The sequence below is a fragment of the Tachysurus vachellii genome, chromosome 11, assembly GCF_030014155.1.
Source record: "Tachysurus vachellii isolate PV-2020 chromosome 11, HZAU_Pvac_v1, whole genome shotgun sequence".
Classification (NCBI taxonomy): domain Eukaryota; kingdom Metazoa; phylum Chordata; class Actinopteri; order Siluriformes; family Bagridae; genus Tachysurus; species Tachysurus vachellii.
The window spans coordinates 14846030-14867832 of record NC_083470.1 but is presented as its reverse complement, the minus strand read 5'-3'; the positions used below and the strand labels follow the sequence as shown (position 1 = coordinate 14867832).

The window sequence follows — 21803 nt, the reverse complement described above, 5'->3', positions numbered from 1 at the left end:
GTCCTGTGTGCTAAATTAAAAAAGGTAATGAATGTTTGTTTGTTTATTTACTATCTATCTATCTATCTATCTATCTATCTATCTATCTATCTATCTATCTATCTATCTATCTATCTATCTATCTATCCAGACAGAGATTAATTAAGGCAACATTTGCCCCTTAGTGTCTGTTTGAACAGAAAGAAAGATCTGGGCTTCTCTGTCACTGTAATTTGATTGATTTCATGACACCAGTTTCTCTACTCGGTGTGATAAACCGCTCTTAAAGATATAGAATGATATATTATGCTATTTAGGACATTAAAGGATATTAATTCTGTTACTACTTTGTGACCTTTTGTTACTCTACGAAACTGATTAATATTTAAAACGCGTATATAATATTTAAAACTCTATAAAACACTGACGTGGCAGTTCATTAATTGGGTGTAAACCTTTCAGAGTTGTACTAATAAAGGATGGAGCCTCGGTAAGGATTAGGGCACAGACATGATCACTTCCCTCAGGGCATTCACTAAATTCCAGGGGTTTCGTTACCACGACGTAAAGTGGGCGTGTTTCCGGAGGTCTCGGAAAAACGCCCTCTTTCAAAAAAAACAAAACAAAACACAGCATACTACAAAGGACAAAACAGTCATAAAGGTAGATTATTTTAGAAAACAAATAAACAACCAAAATTACGGTTAGGGTTAGGGTGAGATTATCAAATAGGCCACGCCTACCCGATGACGCAATGTCTGTTACGCTATTCTGAAACCCCTGGAAATAAGTGCCTGCCCACTCCACAGTACTCACAGTACACTGCAGCCTTTTTTACGGTAACGCCGTAAAACAGGAACCGGAAATGTAAAGAACGGGGCGAAAACGCGGAAGCGGATAGTCTGCTGCTTAATATACAGCCTTTGTGTTTTTGTTTGGTGATTAGATGTAAAACGCGACTATGGCGCTGTTTTAGTTACAAAACGTGTAAGGTTTTGTGTTTTGAGAGAGGACATAATATATTTTGTAGCTCGTCATGTGTTAGTTTGTGTGAGAATCTTAGTTATTTATATGTTTGTGTAGCTGTTGAGTTCTGGGCCTCTGCGTTTACTGTAAAACTGTAAATCTTCCGCTATGACGGGATCTGTCTCTGAGTAAAAACACTTTGCTCTATTCAGGTAAGTAAAATAATGAGACCGATTTTTAAACCCACCTTTTTTTTTATTATTAGTCTTTAATAATAAACAAATAACTAAGTTGCCATTTGACGGTGATCTTTGTCTTTAATTTTCACACTAAGGCTAAATAATAAAGGACAAGTAACCGAAGATTTTAATTCGACACAAATAAAACCGGTGTAAATAATTTTTTTTTTTTTTTAAATGCATAAACAGGATTTTAGTGACAAGGGCGATTTTGTGGTGTCGAATTATAAAACCCAGGAAAGAAAATATATATGATTAAAGTGACCAGAAAAGATTATATTAGTTTTTACGTTGTTGCTTTTATACTTTATAGAACTAAAGTCTTTTTTTAAAACTGAACTCATGTGACATGTGATTATTTGTTTATGACGTTATTTACTATATTTTATTTACTATATTTATTTTCATGAGAAACATGTTGACAATTTGTGTCCATACAATTTGATCCTGTAACAAAAGGCAAAACATAGAAATAGAGTTGGAAAAGAAATTATTTTTGGGACTGGAGATGTAACATGTTTTTTATATTTTGTATATATTTTATTGTATTTATACTTTCTAATATCTATTATATTTACTCTGTATGCTTTTTGTTTGAAAGAGTTTTACTGTGAAGTGAAGTGTTCTGTAGTGGTATATTTCTAATAATTAGTTATCAGCATAAAGTCATTTATTTACCACACGAATCTGCATATTCCACATCTATTGTAGTGTAAAATGGTTTCTGTCCTATAATTATTAGGATGAGGTCATATGTCAAGCGGATGCCGTTATAGTATTGCAGACTGCAAACATAATACAATATGCTGAGTACTACTGGAAATTTATTTGTATGCTAATGTATATTTTTGTCTGTTTTAGTATTCTAGGACAGTCATCTGCCTGTTAAGCCCTGCCATATTTTACTGTGCAGTTGTGAGATTTGACTGGTGGATGATGTATGCCCCCGCGGGAAACACTCTTCCTGGAGCTCGCAGGAGACGAGGTGGACCTGCAATTCCCAAGCAGCCTGAACGCAGTCTGGCGTCTGCGTTCCCTGGTGCGCTCTCCATCACAGCCCTGTGCACGGCCCTAGCTGAGCCAGCATGGCTGCGAGTGCACGGAGGAACCTGCCCTAGACAGGAGCTCGGGGTGGCTGATGTGTTGGGATACATTGATGAGAAACTCATTGAAGGCAATTATTCCAAAGCTTACGGTCACTAATCAGGCACTAAACACTCTAGAGCTCATTAGAGAAGACTGTTGAGCTTGCGTTACAATCTTAAACACTTAACGAAGACCTTCACATAAACTGTGAAGTGCCTTTTAGAACATGCTACAAGTTCAGGCACCTCAACTCAAATAGCCATCTAGCAGCATAATGCATGTGACAAGATGCTTATTGATAGCCAATTTATATAAACAGTATTCTTTAATGCACTGTCATGACTGTCCACATTGTAGCTAATTCTCAACACTGCATTACCCATACTATTAACAGTTAACACTATAAAGTCCTGGCTCTTCTGTGTTCAAAGCAACAAAATAGGCAAAAATGTAGTTTTTAATAGTCATTAAAAAAAAAAGTTTCAAAAATGTATATAAGCAATCCATGTTTGTTCTGTTTTCCCAACAGACTACTGTATTAATTCCCAGACAGTCCTACTGTTGAGAGTCATTGCTGCCTTCTGTTTCTTGGGCATCTTGTGTAGTCTGACAGCTTTTCTCCTGGACGTCTTTGGGCCTAAACACCCGGCTCTCAAAATTACACGTCGATATGCCTTTGCTCACATTTTTACAGGTAATTCAGCATATCAGGTTGCATTCTAATGTTTTATTTTCTAAAGAAACAATACACTAAAACAGGGGAATGGACTCCTGAAGAGAAATTCTGATATGAAAGTTTCTGCCATTTTCCCTTACTGTCTAGTGCTCCAGTGTGCCACTGTGATTGGCTTCTGCTATTGGGCATCAGAGCTCATCCTCACACTGCAGCAGCAACACAAGAAGTATCATGGCTCACTCATCTATGTCACATTTGCCATCAGTTTTTACCTGGTGGCTGGAGCTGGAGGAGCTTCCATTTTAGCCACAGCTGCTAACTTACTACGCCATTACCCCACTGAGGAAGAGGAGCAGGCCCTTGAGCTACTCTCTGAGATGGAAGAGAGCAGTGAGACTTATCCAGTTGACTATGATATTGCCAACCAGTTCCAACCACCACCTGCATACACTCCCTGATGAAAAAGCATCCTAAAGCCCTCCCACCCCCGTACTTAAGGTAACTTTTTAAGCCTTCCAAACATATCAAGGACAGAGCAACATGCAAAGTCTATTTGCCATATAATAAATCCTCTTCATGTAGGCCTCATACTTTACAATATTGTATTGCCAATTTGCCCTCGTCTCCCTTTATTCCACATGTTTAAAATTGTCAGTTGTGGTATTTCATTATGGCCATGCTTCTGGAATGGCTGATAAATGACTGGGAAATGTTCATCTTTTGTTAGCATAATTTGCATGTAGATGCCTGCAGAGGCTTGAGACCCAAACAAAGCTCCTTCTAGATTTGGTAAAAAGTGGCATGCTTTATTACTTACAAATGTGAAATATGGACTGAGATTAGGTGCACAGTAATCCAGATGCTTGCTGGACTCATTGAATTGGGTTTGAGAGAATTTTTTCTTCTGTTAAATGAACATGTCATTCTCTTGTAACATTCCACGTGTAAAAAAAAACAAAAAAAAAAAAAAACTTCCCATTGTAGTTGTCTTAAAATGCCACTATGATTAATGCTTTTCATTAAGTTTGGATGTAAGATTGTTCAGCTGGGTATGTGCACTCACACACACACACACTTTGGTCCAGAGTGTACTTTCAATTTTCCATGCATATACACTGTTCATGTACAGTATTTTCTGAGGGGGTGGTTGGTTTCTTTTTCTAAACACTGAAACTTAATTGAACTCTGCACTTCGATGATGCCCAATATGTTTTATATTTATGTACTTCATGTATTGTAAAATGGTGATTTTGCTGTTCAATACATTTGACCTTAATGCCGGAGTTTGACTTTCTGTAGATACATTTTAAATTCAGCTTTTGCAAAATTATGTCATAAACGTAATTTTCTCAAGTCTTGTGAAAGTTTTTAATGAAATGATTTCCCTTAGATAGTTATTTAGTGATTTGTGGCTTTTAAAAGAAAATGAACATATTCCCCACAGCAAATGGACTATTTATTTGATCTTGTATATTGTTAACATCTACTTGCATATGTATGGCACTGCCATTTTAGCAGGTTTACTTGGCTGTGATTTTGAAGTGGTCCATTTTGCCAACTTAAGTATGTACACTGTTAGGTTATAGTTATATTTCAACATCTGTCTGTGTTTTTTGCAGTGTGCTTTGCCCAGGTTATATAATTGATCATGTCCCAGCTCAGAGTGCTACTCCAAAATTCATATAAGAATTTCACAAGTCTTGTGTGCATTCATATGATCACAGTTCATCTAAATTGTTTATAGTTCTGTAATTGTTTGATGGTTCACAGCATGCCCAGACAATGTAACGTATGTGTGTTTACTCAGTGATCACTAGAGATCTGACTGGAAACATCTACTATTGAATTTCACACCCATTGTTTTCGCTTTTATATTGGGGTAGATATTGGGGACAATTCTCCTGTGACAATGTTCCTCTTCCTGTATACATTTATGTGCTTTATCATGGAAAATAAAGGATCATGGATGATTTTTGTGGTATTGTGGCATGTCTTTGTTCAAAACATTTTTTTTTCTTTAAAGTAATAACAGAGGTGTGTTGATTTAAAAAGAATCTGTTAAAAGAAGAGGAAATTACAACAACCAATTGCATTTAATTTTTATTAGGAATTTATATTGTCCTGTTTGATGGCAATAATATTATTATTATTATTATTATTATTATTATTATTATTATTATTATTAATAATATGTAGGACTATAGAACAAGTATAGAACAATTTTAGCTAGTCTGCTCTTTTTCTATAGCTAAGGATTTAAATAAATGCAGGTTAATGTTTTTTTTTAACTTTGATGTAATTATTTGACTCCAGAAAGTTTAATGAATTATCTGAATGCATAATAATAATAATAATAATAATAATAATAATTTTCTAGCTAATTCTAGAAGTGTAATATATCAGTATTCCAATTACATTTACACTAAAACAGCTTCAAGACAAGCTTAGGCTTTTCAAATATTCTTGTCAGAGGTTTAATTTAAACTTGCAAGTATTAGGCACTTGTAGGAGATTAGTTTCAAAATGTATTTGTTAGAAGCTGCTTCTTCAATGTAATGCACCATCTTTCATACAGGACTACTGAGTATCTGAAGAAGTTAACGTTAGTAGTAGATATAGAGTATTAAGTAGCAGTGGCTCTATACTACTGACAGAATAAATGGACAGAATCATGGGCATTAGATACAAGACATTAAATGATTCTGGATGACAAGAGCATCTCCTGTGATCTACAATCCATACTTTTTTATACTCCTGTGCTTTTTTGAATTGCCTGGAGTACCAAATGGAAGAGACACAATGTTGTTAATGACAGGATGAACGCCTTGTCATTAGCTCACCATAATGTGCTGTATGTCAGTTTGGTTCCTGGGGTTAAGTTGGTGGAAACAAAGGACCCAAAGGTGTCTGGTAAAGACCAGGTAGTCTGTGTAGGCACTACAGTATATAAACCTGTATACTGTAAATACTGTTTATTAAACTTGTATTATATTTATGATGTCAATATCCCTGAGGAATATTTATCACTTTAACTAAATAAATGACTGCCACATCGTTATAACTTGTAGATTTATAAATTGTGGCGGTCATTTATATAAGGTTAAAGTGATAAATATACCTTCCAAAATATAAATATTCCATTGATGTTGTCAATACTACTACTAATAATAATAGTAGCATTTAAAAAGTCATGTAAATTTCACTTCCGGTGTTTGCCGTTGTCATGACAACATTTGATTCTTGCCGAAGACTACAGGAAGCCTTTTTCGTCCGAATTTTCATTATGCCTTTAATAAGCTGTTTTATATTTTCAGGTTTTTCGGTTGTGGAGATGTGCTTCTCAAGACTTCGAGGATAAGTTTATCCAGGTAGTATTAGCCATGTCAAAGCAACAGACGAGCTATTTGGCTCAAACTATGATCACACAGGGTTTAGACGAAATGTTTTGTTCTCTTTATGTATAAAATGCACTCCAGTGTAGTAGTAGATGTAGGTCTGGTCTCAATACGGCTTCGTGCGTGTCGACAACAGATTGTTGAAATAGCCGACAGTGTAAGATTATAAATAAAGGTTAAAATAGGCTAATTGGCGCATACCGTTATGTCCACCAGCAACTTACCCCCTCTACGATATTTGCCCAGCTGGAGCCGGGTTGGGACTCTCGATCGTGCTCGTTACCCTCCTAAAGGTTCTTTTGAACGTGAGCATAAAGCAGCACCATCAGATAAACACGTCCATAAGACAACTCAAACCAGTGCAGAGATGGACACGACCGGGGCAAAAGTAGCCTCACTGGAGAAAGACATCCTGTTTCTTCAGCAGACGCATAAAACCACACTAGAGAAGCTGCACGAGGAGATTGAACATCTGAAGCGTGCTAACAAAGGTATGAAGAATCATTTTATGTATTCAATGTTGTTCAGGTTGTAAATACGCAGCTGGGTGGTTGACGTGACATGTGATTTTAATGTAACATAGTGTAAATACTCACTAAAATGTGTTTTTTCTTACAAAAACCATATGTAAATGAAGCAAATTACTGTATTTTATGTTGTAGTTTTACTTTTGGATGAAAAAATATTTTTTGTTCCTGTTTATTTAAAGGCTTTTATGCCAAATGTCCTGCGGTGTGACTGTAACATAAATGAGAAATTAAATATAAACAGCTATAAAATAAACCAGCAACATTTAGAATAATTCATAAGAGCTTTGGCATTATTTTACAAATATTAACTTAATAAAAAAAATGTTTTTACATACAAAAACAATACACAGGATTATTTACAACAAGCTAAATTTTGTAACACAAATGCCGTCCTGCGGCGTGACATGGAAGTTCAGGTTTTTGAACAGCCAGTTACATGGACAACTGTAGGGGTCTTCACGACAGGGGTCTTCAATAACTTAGTTATTGGAGAGTGCTGTGAAAGTTAAAAGGTGAGTATTAATCTCTTAATATTTCTACAGATTTCAGTGTTTCTGTTAGACAATGTATGTGTCCATTTATGATGTCCTGTGGTGTGACGGCTCTTATTGAAAAAAAAAAAACAACTCACATTATTAAGGTTAAAAACAATATTATTATTCAGTTAGCATTAGCCCAAAGGTCAGTCATGTATAGCAAGAGGTTAAAATGGCCACAATGCTGTTAATGTCCTGTGCTGTGACAGTCATGTCCCGCGGTGTGACATGCTTAATACAAATGTGTTGCTAGATCCTTAGCTGTTATTTTTAAATTTTTAAACGCATGATGTATTTGTATCCATGCTTATTGTTTATAGAACATCAAGTACTTTGATACTTGTTTTCAAAGTGCATTATGATTTTTTTAGGAATGAGCAAAGAAAGGACAAGAAGGTACCGGGAAAGGTTAAGTCAGGATGAAGCTAGGCATGAGGAGATCCTTAGGGAGAGAAGAAGAAAGTAAATAAGTTGATATAGGGAAAGGGAGTTAGTGAGGGAGTTTAAATCTGATAAAAATGTTTCACATTAATATTCATATAATACAACTTGCCTAGAGTACATGTAACAGTGGGTCGTTTTATCAACAGATATCAAGAAAAGAAAGCAAGAGGAGCGATTAAGCCTCGAAATATAAGTTCACTTCCCGAAACAAAAGCGAGACAGACTTCGTGAAGTATGGAGAAATACAAAAGCAAGAAACCGAAAGATGAAAAAGGACCTGGCAGCAATCTTAGACGAAACACCTCCATCACCTGAGCAGCTTGATATGTCCCATGATGGTGCTACTAGTCTAGTCCATGGTTCTCCTGCTCATGATTCTCCAATTCCAAGTCCTCAAGCAGCAATTCTGTCAACAACTAGTCCTCCTGCTCAAAGGCTGCCATCTACTAATGCACCCATTTACAGAGCAATAGTGGCCATGGGAAAACTCATCAAAACAAGTTACAAGCTAAAATGAGGTGGCTGCAAAAAGAAAACAAGAAGCTTCAAGCAGAGCTGGACCATATGAAAAAAGCCAACAGTAAGATGAGAGTTCAAAAGCATAGATGGAATAAAGTAAAGAAAGCTGCCCGTCAACCCTCTGTCAGATTGTTCAAAAAAGAAAGTGATTGCTTTTCTCTCCAGAGATGAGAACAGTAGGCTCTTGGCAGGAAAAAAATGTCCTGCCCTATGTCCTGTTAATGACAGGTTATTTTTAAATTTTTTGTTAATAAAGAACAATAGCCACTTGTGTGTGAACTGTGCCTTATTGTGTCCTGTGGTGTGACGAATGTCATGTTGTGTGACATCACTTTAAATGCAACTAAATGCCTCTTAAGTTAATTCGATTTTTATCATGATGTAGCTTTTAAAGCACTGCATAATTTAACTATCACAAAAAAAAAACATTGCAGTAAGACTTTTTCTCATTTTACGAAATATTTCTATGCAAGTGTGAGAAAAGAAGGTGCAAGTAAGGAGTGGAACTGAAAAACAGTTGTGAAAAATAACTATGTTGAATTTTAATGATGATTTTTAGAAAAGGCTTCTTAAACTTTAACATATGTGATGTGCATTTGAAATCAGTAATATCTGTATATTTTCTCTTTACTGTAGTGTGGTGTCACACCGCAGGACATTTTACGTCTGTTGCTGTGAAAAAGGCTTAGAAAATAGCATAAAGAAGGGGAAATTCTATAAAACTAACAGTGACACCAACGTCAGCCTTTGAACATTATAATTTTATACATTTTGTTTGAAAATTGTCATATAGAAAAAAAATACTGTTTCACCTCTATTTGTCAACTGCCCAGCTGCACAAATGTCTAAACTTGCTCAAATAGTGTATCATTATTTTTCAGAGTTGCAGTATCAACTGATTATGGGACCATATCTTCCTTCAAGAGGTAGCTTAAAAACGTTGTGTGCAACATTTCTGTTAATTGTGAAAGATCTGTAATATAATTTCCTCTCAATTTTTTTTAAGTGCCTAGTCCATGGGGCACACAGGAAAAACATTGCCAGACTGAAGTCATCAGGTAATTTACTGCACCTAGTCCCACTACTGTACATAGAAAACTTTCACATAATAAATAGTACCAGTGCATTAATCTTTACTTGCTCTGATCTGCTTAAGCTGTAAAGAGAGGCCAAAGACAAGACATTATGGTGTAGAACAAAATGCATCCATCATCATGTCTCTACTTCCTTTGAGGATCCTAGACGATTCATCCCGTCCTCCACGCTCTCCGACCCTGCAGGAGTGTGAGGACATGATTCGACAGCTCTATAATGCCAACACCTTGCAGTCTCAGGAGGTAGACCTACAGATTTTATGCTGATTTTCATTTATTTTGTCACTATTATTGCCTATAGCGTTAGCATAATTTAGGATGTAATATGTACTGTTCTCCTTGCATCTACCAATGCAATTTAACAGCCAGCCAAACTCCATCCATAAAGTACAGACGAGTCAGGATTCATCTTAGTCTTTGACGTTTAATAAGATGCCAGGTACATTATGAATTAAGAGTACAACTGCAAAAAACAGCAAATAAACAAAAATCAGAAACATTAACTAATGACTAATTAGCATTCATGTAAGTATGTCTGAAAATAGCCCAAATTAAATCAATGTCATCAATTTTCTTAAATGGGATTATCAGATGACCAAGAAATTGACAACAAATACAAATATTGACTCATACAGAAGTTTAAGTTTCAGAATCTTATCAAAGTAGATTACGATTAACACATTGAATGCTGTCAAACAAAGGCTAGGCTAATAGCTAAAGGCCATCATCACAAAAATTCCATTAAATCAAAGCTCTGAATCACAAATATATGAAAATATGTATCATCAAGTATTATGTAAAGAAGAATTAACTTATAGATGATGCTTTTACAAACGCAAAACAAAGGATCCATCTGAAGTTTGAGGAGCTGACTGCATGAGAAATGTGCTCACTTATTTTTTCTGGAGAACTGCCCCTATGGGGCACCAAAACTACATAACTATACATACAATACAAGTGACAAGTAAACTTGGAGCAGAACATAATATATATATTAAAACATATGCAATGCTTAACTGTAAATGTACTCCATGCACAGCAGAAGTTACAGTTCTCAACATAATGAGTTGGACAGTGAGTTCTGTTAACTTTTTTAATAGAACTATTAGATAGTGAACATATGAATGGAGTTACCTTAGAGAGAATGGTAGATGCGAGTCTGGATTAGACACAATAAGGTCCAATTAAAGAACCTGCCACACTGCTAATATATAGGCATCTGCTACCAAGCATACTGACTATTTGGTTCATAATAACAAACATTGCAGTGAAATGTATAACTTGATTATAAACATACTTCACCAGCTTTAAAGATGAGCCAACAAATGTAAATGATTTTGAGAAAAATAATGCAGTTGGTCAGTGGCATGTTAATGTTTAACACATAGTGCACAACATAATTGCAAGGTCAATATAAATAATGAAGTGAATAAAACAATTGCAAATACTTTACAAGCTAACCAATGATAAGTAAGACAATACACATCAAGGTCATATTTTTCTTACATCTCAGCTGATGCAGGTGAAGGCTGTTCTCAGAGACTTGTTAAACAAAAAGAAACTCTCACCAGAGATCTACAAACTAAAGAAGACAATTTTCTCTGACAACACGAGGTACTATTGTCATTATGTCTCTATGTCAAGGCAGTGCTGTCTTGTGCTAAAAACATATTTTGCTAATATTGTTTTTTATCTCTTGCTTCCAGAAATGAAGAGTTGACACACATTCCAAAATTATCTCCTAAGTCCTTGCCAAAAATACAGTAGGTTGACTTGTCTGTATCCGTTATGAATAATATAGAATTATACAGTGCCACAGTATTCAGTGGCTTTTTTCAATAATGGATTTTTTCACACCATTTCCTCACAGAAAGTCCAGTTTTGTATAGTGTCTATGTCTATAGTTACTCTTGGACTTTGGCGGATGGCCTGATCTAGTCTTGGTTGTGATACTTTCAATATCTTAATAACAGATTTACTGGTGCTCCATAGAATGTTTGCATCCTTTTAGAAGGATGTGTGTAAAACAATATTTTATTTAATTTTAGTATTATTTTTTGGTCAATACATAACATTTGCTTGCATATGGTGGATTTCTTCCTTTAATCTTCTCTTCAGTAGGGGGAATGCTTAGTTAGGTTAAAACCAGTCTAAAGCCCTCCAGTTTTCCCTAATGAAGTGCTATGTTGTGTTGGCAGTGTGTTTTGGGTCAAGGTCTTGTTGTATGATGAAGTTTCCTCACTATTATAGTGAATGCATTTCTCTAGAAATCGGCAGACAGACTGTTTCTGTATACTTCTGTATTCATTCTGCTCTGAATTCTTCATGAATTCCATCATCAATAAAGATTAGTGATCCTGTTTCAGAAGCAGGCATGCAAGTCCATGCCATTACCTCTACCTTTAGTGTGACTGACCATTGAGGCTATATGATTTGGATCATGCACAGATATTTTCTTATTCCACACTTTTTTAGACTTTCTGTCACTTAGGTAGAGGTTAATTTCTGTTCCTGAACCTTTGTGGCTCATCTGTATTTCTTTGTGAGTTCCAGTCTGGCCCTTTGATTCTTACTGCTGATGAGTCACAACAGCTTTTTTTCTCCCATAGTCAACTATTTGGTACTCATATTGGTTTATCCTTTGTAACAACAAATGCAATCTTTACTCATGAAACCCAGTGCTCCAACCAGTAGTTGACATTTAGGGCTATTAACTGTTTTGAACAACCAACAGGGTATGCCTGGCAACAAGGAACACTTGTCAGTCACATGTTGCATCTTGATGCAAAAGGAATCCAAGGAAATAAAAGCTGAGGTTCATGTATATGAATATATATAATATACTTCTTTTTCTGCAGACATCAGACCCAGGTGAGTGTGAGAGAAAGGCTTATTCTGCCTGACATCAGCAACCTGACAGAGAGGCAGAAACGTGCCCAGGATGTTCACAAAATGCGCCTAAGAAGAGCAATCTTCCCCTAGCTATATAATAGCTATAAGCAACAGTACAATTAATAAATAAAAATAGCTTTTTTTGTTTATGAATTGTTATGTTTTATCTCCCACTTGTCTCTGTATCATCTTACAGAGGTTTGCTTATCTAACGTGCATCTCAGTTTGTGGAAAATAACAGACGACATCAGAATGTCAGTGCCTTAAATGCTATAATCTGCTATGAAATATTAGCTGGGAGATGTTGATATTGATGATATCTTGTTTATGTCTGTTTTTGTTTTGCAATGTAAATTAGATTTAATTACCTTTGATATATTTCTTGCAAAATACAATTAATTAGGGTTTAATTGTTAGGGTTAAAAAATGAAATTATGGTTTAAAGCACAGTAGGGAGTTATAAATAACAAGTTTATAACGTAAAAATAATATTATCATTAATTAAGGAAAGATTGATATGTAAGATATAAACCATAATGGGTTTTTTATTTTCCAGGATTATTTTCTCTTATTACAGAACAGAAATTTGGCAGCAATATTTTTTAATATTAAAAAACAGAAAACACAGCATGTTGTGTTGTTTATACGGAAGTTATATTTACAGTTAATCAGTTTAACCAAAAGTATGTGGATACCTGAGTGTTAAACATCCCATTCCAAAACCATTGCCATTAATATGGAGTTGGTCCCCATTTTCTTGCCCATTCAGCCATAAGAGTGTAAGAGGTTAGACACGTGTCAGATGAGATAGCTTGGCTTTTGTTGTTTGTCTAGTGTTCAATGGTGTTGAGGGTCAAGACTTTTCGTGTATACCAGTGTATTATTGTGTGAACTGATTTTGTTCTGCATATATCACCACTCTTTATCACCTGTGTTTATACCTGGGAGCCTGCTGCAGAGTTATGCATGCAAAACATGTCTTGGACTGTACCTTTCACAAAAAAAAAAAAAAAACAAACAAACTTTTTTTTTTTTTTTAAATGACATAACTCCTTCTGATGTCTTTAAAACATTTATTCTGTTGCTATTTCTCATTTACTTTAGACTTTTATTTGCATTTAATACACTTAAATTTTCAAAAAAAATTGGCTTTCTAAGATGTATTAACATCTGATCACAGCTGACCATCTTGGAAATTCCACTAGTCAGTTGAGCTGAGATTTGAAACTTGACTTGAGTAAACCTAATCTCATAATTGAATGTGAATGTTAAAGTGTGAGTTTTCATTAAAATAGTAGCTGGAAGTGGGAGTTAAATGAAACTGAAATCATTTTCTTCTGTCTTCTCTGGTGTGTAACAGATAAGATCCGTATTCATTTCGCACAGGAAATAAAAATGAATGAAAACATATTTAGCCTTGTATCTAGTTCTTGATACTTATAAACAGATCAAAGGTTTAGGATTGTAATTACATTTGCCTTTTAATTTTCAGCCATTTTTTTCTGATTCTTGTATTTTGTTGATATAAGAAAGAAAGACAAACGCTAACAGCAAAATTCTTTTATAATTTAGGGTATTCAGTATAGACATGGTAGTAATTTCTGTAGTAGTTTTATCAGCTTAAAACTTGTGTTATTCCATTTTATTCAGATTTACAGTCTTGTGAGTAATCATGTGTCATCAGCTATGGATGGAATTTATTACTCGGCTTTTAAATTTATTTGCTTGAGTAAGTACAGCTTTGGAAATATAGAAAAGTCTGCAATATTTATTGTAATATGGAGCACTTTTTGAAGGAATTTAATGGTAATAATCATAAGCAGACACTGTAACCCAGAACAAATGAACACAAACTGAAATGACACCACTTATGTCATACTTTATATACAGATTTTTATACTTAAGTATAAAATGAGTAAATAAGAAAATAATTTACATTTACAGCCACTCTTGTCCAGAGTGATTTACATTTTATTTCAGTTTATACACCTGAGCAATCGAGGGTTAAGGGCCTTGCTCAGGGGCCCTGCAGTGGCAAATTGGTGGACCTAGGATTCGAACCAATGAACTTCCGATCAGTAGTCGAACACCTTAACCGCTGAGCTACCACATCCCTGTTTATAATTCCTGTAATGGCTTGTAGGGTGCAGCTTAGCTTGTAGGTCATCATGGTTTTTGAGAGGATTACCTGTTTACAGTTCAAAGCCAACATGATGCAGTCCATCAATAGCATGTGGCTCATCACTTTGGCGACAAGCTTTATGTATCCTATCCGACATGGAGAAAGAGAAAGGTAAAGAAAATTGACAATACAGTCAGGAAAAGAAAAAAATACCCCTCATTTAATTATTTTATTTATCAGAGTCTAAATAACAATTTCTATGAACAAACAAATAACCTCATATGACAGCAACAACAAAAATTACACAAGAGATTTCAATATGTACTTTGATAGAAAAGTAAACCAACATTCAAAAAACGTGGAAAAAATATGTAAACCCTATAATTCAGTAACATGTAGAAGTAAATAATATTAGATGTTTATCATTCATTTTGAAGAATTCTTGGCCCACTCTTTTTTACAACATTTCTTCAGCTGTATGAAAATGTCATCACAGCATCTCAGGTGTTTTGATATGTACTTTGATTTAGTCACTCCAGCACCTTGATTTACTTTTCTTCTTTAGCCATTCAGAACATCTCCAAGCTCATTGACACATGTTGGGAGTGAATGCTAGTCCGATTCCACAGAACAGCTACTGAAGCACAAATTTGCATCAGAGCTTGCTGAGTAGCCGTAGACTTGTATTTTCTTGCACCAATGTGCAGTGTTCTGTTCAGTGTCTAAAATAGAGACATGAGCATCAGAACTAGACCATCGAGCAATGGAAGTAAGTGTCCAAGTCTGATGATTCATGTTTTATTTATTATCATGTTGATGGCTGCTTGAATATGTGTAGCTTGGGGAAGAAGGGGTAGAAGGCAAGTCTGCAGAGGCAGTGGGATACACTGGCCCTATGTTCTGCTGGGAAACCTTGGGTCTTTAGTATTTATTCTTTGACCAAATACATGTTATTTCATAGCAACGGAATTTCAGCAGGATATTGCAGCCTGCCATACTGCAAAAATTGCTCAGGAATGGTTTTAGGAACATGAAAAAAAAGTATAAGATCTGTTGGTGTTTTTAATGTTAAGGCTGATGGGTATAGGTCTTGATGAACAAACTGAATAGGGCAGGGGACAGAATGGCATCCCCCAAGTGACCAAAGAGGAGCGACATCCTCTGTGGAAGGAGGAGGTGGAGTGGTGTCCCCACAGTTCTAGGAAGTGGGGTGTGTCCTTGGCAACGTCCAGGGTGGGGTATGGAGGGATAAGAAAAGGATAAGCAAATATCCAAATAAAGATTATTTGGAGATGTTGAATCTATTTTTTAAAAAACTAATATTAAATAGATGATAAAGTATTTTTATAACCACGCACCTTGAGTTATACAATGACTAAAGGTTGATTTGTTTGCTACATGATATTTCTTTTCTCTGCCTTGAACATTTGGTATTCCTTAACAACCACCTTCATATGGCAGACAGACTACCACTTCCACAGCATTGTTATTGGAAATATGCACATCATGTAGGTTTGTTCAACATGCCTGAAAATATCCTAAAAGACAGTGAGACTTGAGACTGAGATATCTGCTGTAAATAAATGGGAATGAGATGACTTACTAATTCATGCTTGATTACATTATGTATATAACAATTTTTTTTATTTCTATTGTTTGGTGCTGTGTATTGTATATTGTATTGTATAGTGTATTGTATTATTATACAATTTACAGATACACCACAGAACTTTTTGATTCTGAATTTTTTTAATAAAATTGTTAACAATTGTTCGTGTAAAAACAATATGTAAAAAACACATACATATATACAAAGCTTGAAAATCATTTTCAAAATGCTGAAAATTTTTTAAACAAAATTTACATAAAGTATTTTAAATATAAAATAGATTTATTTAAAAACTACTTAAAAACATGTATTTGCAAAATATGGTTGTTATTTATAAACAGAAAAATTCTTGATGAAATACTATATATACTTGAAACATTTACAACAGCTTGTACACATAGACATGAAGGCTTTGAATGTAAACACTGCTGCATGGGTCATCTTCAGTCACATTTAAACACATTTAAACTGTAATTAAAGTCTTAATGTGAAACATATATATATATATGTTTGCTTTAATTCTATAGCACTGCACATATTCTGTTACAATATGCAGCATTAAAGACCCAATTAGGAGCTGCACATTTTAAGAGAAACCATTGTGTTTACATGAAAGCATGTAAAGACACAGGAAATGCTAAATAAATTTTACAGCATTGTTAATGAAGAGCTTCAGTTTGCATTTTCTGCTATTTTTCATAGAGGTGAGTTAAAAATATTACTTTTGGTAATATGATTCAATATTCTGTTTGTTTCATAAACAATTTAAGCAAAGATATATATAGTATCCATGAACTGGTACAGATATTACACAACATACAAGAGCCTTTACTCCAAACAGCCTTTCAAAAGTTTCAGTTGTAAAGGCGTATGGTCAACGATGACTCATGCTTATTAGGTAACACATTTACTGATGTAATAATGTACCAAAGAGTTGCATATATTAATTTCAAGCAAATTCAAATCTAGATTTGTACACAGTAAAGATAATTGAACATAGGTGATGCAAAATAGTAAAATTGAGAGTCATTCTACATACAATTCCTGTCATTCAGCGCAATGGAGGAAATTCCATTTTTAGACAGGGGAAACAGATTGTCCAAGCACATACAGTAATACAGTTTTTATGGGCATGATGAAGCCAAAGTTTTATCACATACCTCCTTACAAACAAGGTCTGTACACACAAGTCTCTGTAGTGATTTTCACAGTAAGAAATGCATGAAAAAATGATATAAATGGTTTTGGTTCTTAATCTGTGTACAGTCACTAAGAATTCCAAACTTGGTATATTTCCAAAACAAAGTTAATTCAAAATAGGCTTCTGAATATCAAGCACCTGATATGAGAAAAAGAATAAAACACCTGAGCACATACATTTGTTTTACAACTTTTATAATTTCCTAATGAATCTTATTAGATTGGTCTTTTGGAAAACACTGATGTACATTTAGTGCCTCTCATTAAAAAATCCCTGTGGTGGTATAGGATAAATGTTTTAAGTTATGTTCATTTTCGGGTCACGGTTATTCCTAAAATCATGATCAACAGAAGCATTCACAGATAAGCCAAATCACATTACATTTAAAACATAAATACTGACATTGGCATTGGACGTTTTGGCATTCATTAGCATCATTAGGAACTCATTTCTCATCTATAAAGTATTAGCTTCATAACAGGCACATGAATAATCATGGACTGGTGTTCAGAGTTAAAAGGTAGGTCTCTTAAAGCAGGGCAAACTCTGTATCATGGTTGAGGTCAGGGATGGGGGAGGGGTCTTGGGAGGTGGATTCCTTGGCACTGCGGTACTCCTGGAACTCTTGCATCAGGGCATTGAAACGTGCCTCACTAAGTGAACGACTATATCGTTGTTGAGGCTGGGAGGCTGAAGGAAAACTAACCAAGGAGTTTGGGCCTGTAGTTGGGAAAACGAGGGAAGAAAGGCATGGGCAAGTGGGCAGAACATATATTTGTACTTGTGTGGGTAGATAGCTAATGGGACACTCCTCACCTTTCTCCTCCAGGACCCGGAGGCCAGTGCTGGTAATTGGCCTATCACACCTCAGCTCCCTCCCCTGCCTCATGCCTTCCTGCTTCCTCTTCATGGCCTCCAAGAGGTCAAGGCCTATCCGGCATTCAGTAGCATCAAACTCATAACACTCATCTACTGATGTATTCCTACTACAGGCAGATATAAAACATGCAGTAAGGCTTCCAAACAATATAGGAGGTCATTGAAAAAGTTGTTACAGAGGTAATTCACCTTTTTGACCTTCTTTCTCGCAGGTCTGATTCTCTCTTGTGCCTCTCACACTCCTCTGTAGTATCAGGCGAGCTCAATAATGTAGGGGTGATGGAAAGGGACTGGCGAAGGTGCCCAGATGGTCCCACACTCCCCCTACCACTGCTCTGGCTGGCATAACTGGCTCGACCACCATCTCCTGCACTGTCCTTGCCCTCACCCATATTCACCACCCCATACAGTTCTCTCTGCATCTTATATGCGGGAAAAGCTGCTTGGTGGGGTGAAGGCCAGCTGTAACCCCTGGGCAAAAATGACCTCTGAAAACTCTTTCTGGAGTCCACAAGACAAGGATGGTCCCACCTTGCAACTAATCTGGGTGTGCTAAGGGGTCTAGGGGGACAATGGGGGACATACCTATGCTGGACTAACCTGAGGGTCTCTTGATATGACTTTGGGCACATTAGAGATTCTGGAAAGACTGTGGCTTGTCGACGTGGATCTGACTCTGATCTATAAGGTTCTACAAGTTTTGCTGGCTCTAGGACTGATGGGCCATGTGCATGCATGAGCGATTTAGAGGTCATGTATGGCCTCTCACTGTAGCAAGGTCTCTCCAGGCCATAGCTGCTGTAAGTTTTGCCATGCTCTGTCCCCTGCCATGAGGGACCAGACCTCAAATAAGAATTTGTAGGTGTGCAACCCAAATTGTAAGACTTATCTTTAGCACTAAGATGGGATAGCTCACCTTTGTAACAGTTATCAGAGACATATGTCCTGGAGCTTTGACGATGGTCCCACTTCTGAGACCCTAAACTAACAGATTTCCTAAGATATGAACAGGGCTGCCCTATATCTGAGAAATTCCTACACGGACCAATGCTGACTGATTTCTTCATAAAAGGCACAGGAGCCTGAGAGATCCGTGCACTTACTTGGTTAGTCCGCTTATTCTGAGGTTGACACCACTGAGTGTGCTCTGATAAAGATTCTTCCCTACTTTCACCTTGATAAGGTATATTATAGATTGCTTTGGCACTCACTGGAGGCTGTGCTTGGTGGCTCAACTGTGTGGGTTTATCAGAACCAAGGCTTTTGTGAGTGAAAAATGGCTGGGGACATCTTCCATCATAAGCTGTGTACTGTGTTGAAAGACATTTGGTCTTTGAAGACCCTGGGATTATACTTGTATTTTCTTTAGCCAGCTCTAGGCAGGGTATAGTACTAGTTTCATTTTCAGGAATGGAACTTCCTACAGGAATGAAGGGTATTTTGAGATCCACCAAAAGTCTGCTTTGATGATCATTACTCTCTTCTAAGTGGTAATCATCTTCATTCTCCCAGTTTTTAGGAACCACATCAGGATTAGTTCTTAAGAGAGTCCCATCTGCCTGCTTAGTGGTGAGAGAAGTAGATTCTGACATTTGACACTCCTCAATAGGTTCATCTACGCTCATCTCTACAAAGCCTGGAAGGCTCAAATACTCCAAAATAGTGCTTGGTTGCAGAGGAGACATCCTTTCAGGTTGGGACACAGTTGGGGTTTTCAGTAATTCAAATAATCTAATCGAGGAATTAGACTGATCACTTTCATCTTCATTTTCAAAAAGGGGCAGAGGAGAAAAGTGATTGGGGCTAGTACTAAAGGCACACTTGTCACTCTTGCGAGAACGTGCCCTGATACCCTCCTTCTCTTCTTCAGGCTGCAAAGATAAGGAGCTGGGATTATCTCCAGTTATGTTTTCACTATCACTCTTCTGATTATCATAGTTAATGGTAGAACAACTAGTAAAATTGTTGTTCAAGTTAGTAGTGAGTTTGGGGAAGTGTCCATCTGGGCTGGATCCATCTCCACTTTCAGCAGCAGGGTACTTTGCTCTCTCAAATGCCTCAGGATGCTGAAAACCGGAAGGAACCCGGCTTGTGGACATTGGGACAATTACTTGGGTCTTTATTTTTTTTTCCTGCATCCAGTTATACTCTTTCCCCTTTTCTGTTGGTCTCTCTGGACATTTAGCCTGTGTCTTACTTTTATCTGACTCACAGCAAGGACTGTCCCTTTTATGGGAAAGGACTGAGAGTGAGGTATACTCTGTAACCGGTGAATGTGTGAAATCTTCTGCTGCTGAGTCTTCTACAACCTCCAAACCTCTATGTGGTCTGTCTGAGAGCATGCAGTGAGATGTATTTCCCTCTGATAGGCTCAGAACAGGGACTTGACTGCTAGAAGAGGTCACAGGGCTAATGTCCCATTGAATGCATTGGGAGGTGGAGGTGAGTAGCCTGTCCATGGGACTGCTGGTACTGCCAAAATAACAACCCCTCCGATTTTCTGAAACTCTGCGAGTCAGGCTGTTGGTTCTCTGGGCTTTTTGCCTGAGAGGAATGTGCTGAGGTTTTGAAATGGGTTCCTCCATCTTAACCCCTGCCCATCTTCTAACTGGACTTGCTGACTTAGTCTGTCTCTGCTCCTTCTCACATTTTTGTGCTCTGTGGATAGTCATGAAGCTTTTCAGCTCCTCTTGCTCTTTTATCAGTGTTAGACATTTGCTATGACTGTCCTGAGCTGTTGATGGTGCATCTTGTATCACTCTCTTCTCTGACCTGATGGAACAGGATTTGGTAGAGTCTCGAAAAGAGCTACTCCTGCTCCCTTCACCATAATCTTGTACAGGGGACCGAGAGAATTGTTTTTTTACTTTAACGTGAATTTCCATAGAATTCTTTAAATAAGGTTGGGCAATGAAACGGCCATCTGGTCCTCTAGATATAGACTCAATGGCAGACATTGAGGCTGGGGAACCACCGAGGTGGCTCTCAAATAGAGTGTAACATGGTGGTGGGGATGATGAGGGGAGAAGTTGCTTTTTTTGATAATGACACTCGCTTCCCTTGTCAGAGGATGATCGATCTGAATGGTCAGAAAAAGAGGAATTGGAAAAAAAGCTAATTGGAGGACACAAATTCATCTTCAGTATGCTGTTGGGACTGGCATCAGGCAAGCTAGCTCTAAGTGGAGAAAAAAAGCAAGACAAAAAATTTAAAAGTTTAGTAATTCAACATATGCAATTATGTATTGTGTGGTCAAAAAGCATTTTGTAAAACTCATCTACATATCCACACAAATTTAACTGTAATATTGTAATTGTAATAAAATGTAATAATAAATGTAATATTCCATTTTTCTGTTTCCTGCAAATTTGTGAGGTTATTTTCGAATGATGATGACATGCATAGTATTGAGGGAGACTTACTGTGGAGATCGAGTCTTTTGTAAGGTAGTAGACAGAACTAAAAAAATAAGGAAATAGGAAAGTAGAAAACTGTATATATATATATATATATATATCAACAAAATAAACAATCAATGAATAAAATAAAATAAAAAATAGACAAAAATTAAGTTTATGTTAATTCATTGAAATGTTCAGAAGTATCACTTGTATAACAGAAGTGTGAGATATGATA

General features: G+C 36.4%; 4 protein-coding genes across 8 annotated transcripts in view; 3 read left to right on the top strand and 1 right to left on the bottom strand.

Annotated features, from left to right (window-relative positions):
- pptc7a (protein phosphatase targeting COQ7 a) overlaps positions 1 to 21803 on the top strand; it is a 182106-nt gene that overhangs the window by 124987 nt on the left and 35316 nt on the right. The window lies entirely within an intron of this gene.
- On the top strand, positions 829 to 4927 carry tmem127 (transmembrane protein 127). The gene is made up of 4 exons (XM_060881199.1): positions 829 to 1157; positions 2046 to 2358; positions 2800 to 2964; positions 3094 to 4927. Exons 2-4 carry the CDS (start codon positions 2118 to 2120, stop codon positions 3402 to 3404), a joined length of 717 nt encoding a protein of 238 aa, XP_060737182.1. The 5' UTR covers positions 829 to 1157; positions 2046 to 2117; the 3' UTR covers positions 3405 to 4927.
- Positions 3404 to 13295, top strand: LOC132853745 (uncharacterized). The gene is made up of 9 exons (XM_060881683.1): positions 3404 to 3444; positions 6261 to 6314; positions 6558 to 6832; positions 9252 to 9296; positions 9377 to 9428; positions 9527 to 9707; positions 10978 to 11078; positions 11171 to 11227; positions 12323 to 13295. The coding sequence occupies exons 1-9, from the start codon at positions 3404 to 3406 to the stop codon at positions 12444 to 12446; spliced, it is 930 nt and encodes a 309-aa protein (XP_060737666.1). The 3' UTR covers positions 12447 to 13295.
- igsf9b (immunoglobulin superfamily, member 9b) overlaps positions 16407 to 21803 on the bottom strand; it is a 31383-nt gene continuing 25986 nt past the window's right edge. For 3 of the 5 annotated variants that reach the window (XM_060882304.1, XM_060882303.1, XM_060882305.1), the window contains 3 exons: positions 21590 to 21626; positions 18357 to 21344; positions 16407 to 18274 (listed from right to left, as the gene is read on the bottom strand). In XM_060882304.1, coding sequence (XP_060738287.1) covers positions 17818 to 18274; positions 18357 to 21344; positions 21590 to 21626 — 3482 coding nt within the window. In that variant the 3' untranslated portion in view covers positions 16407 to 17817. The remainder of the gene's footprint in view (positions 18275 to 18356; positions 21345 to 21589; positions 21627 to 21803) is intronic. The other 2 variants (XM_060882307.1, XM_060882306.1) reach the window with 2 other exon arrangements.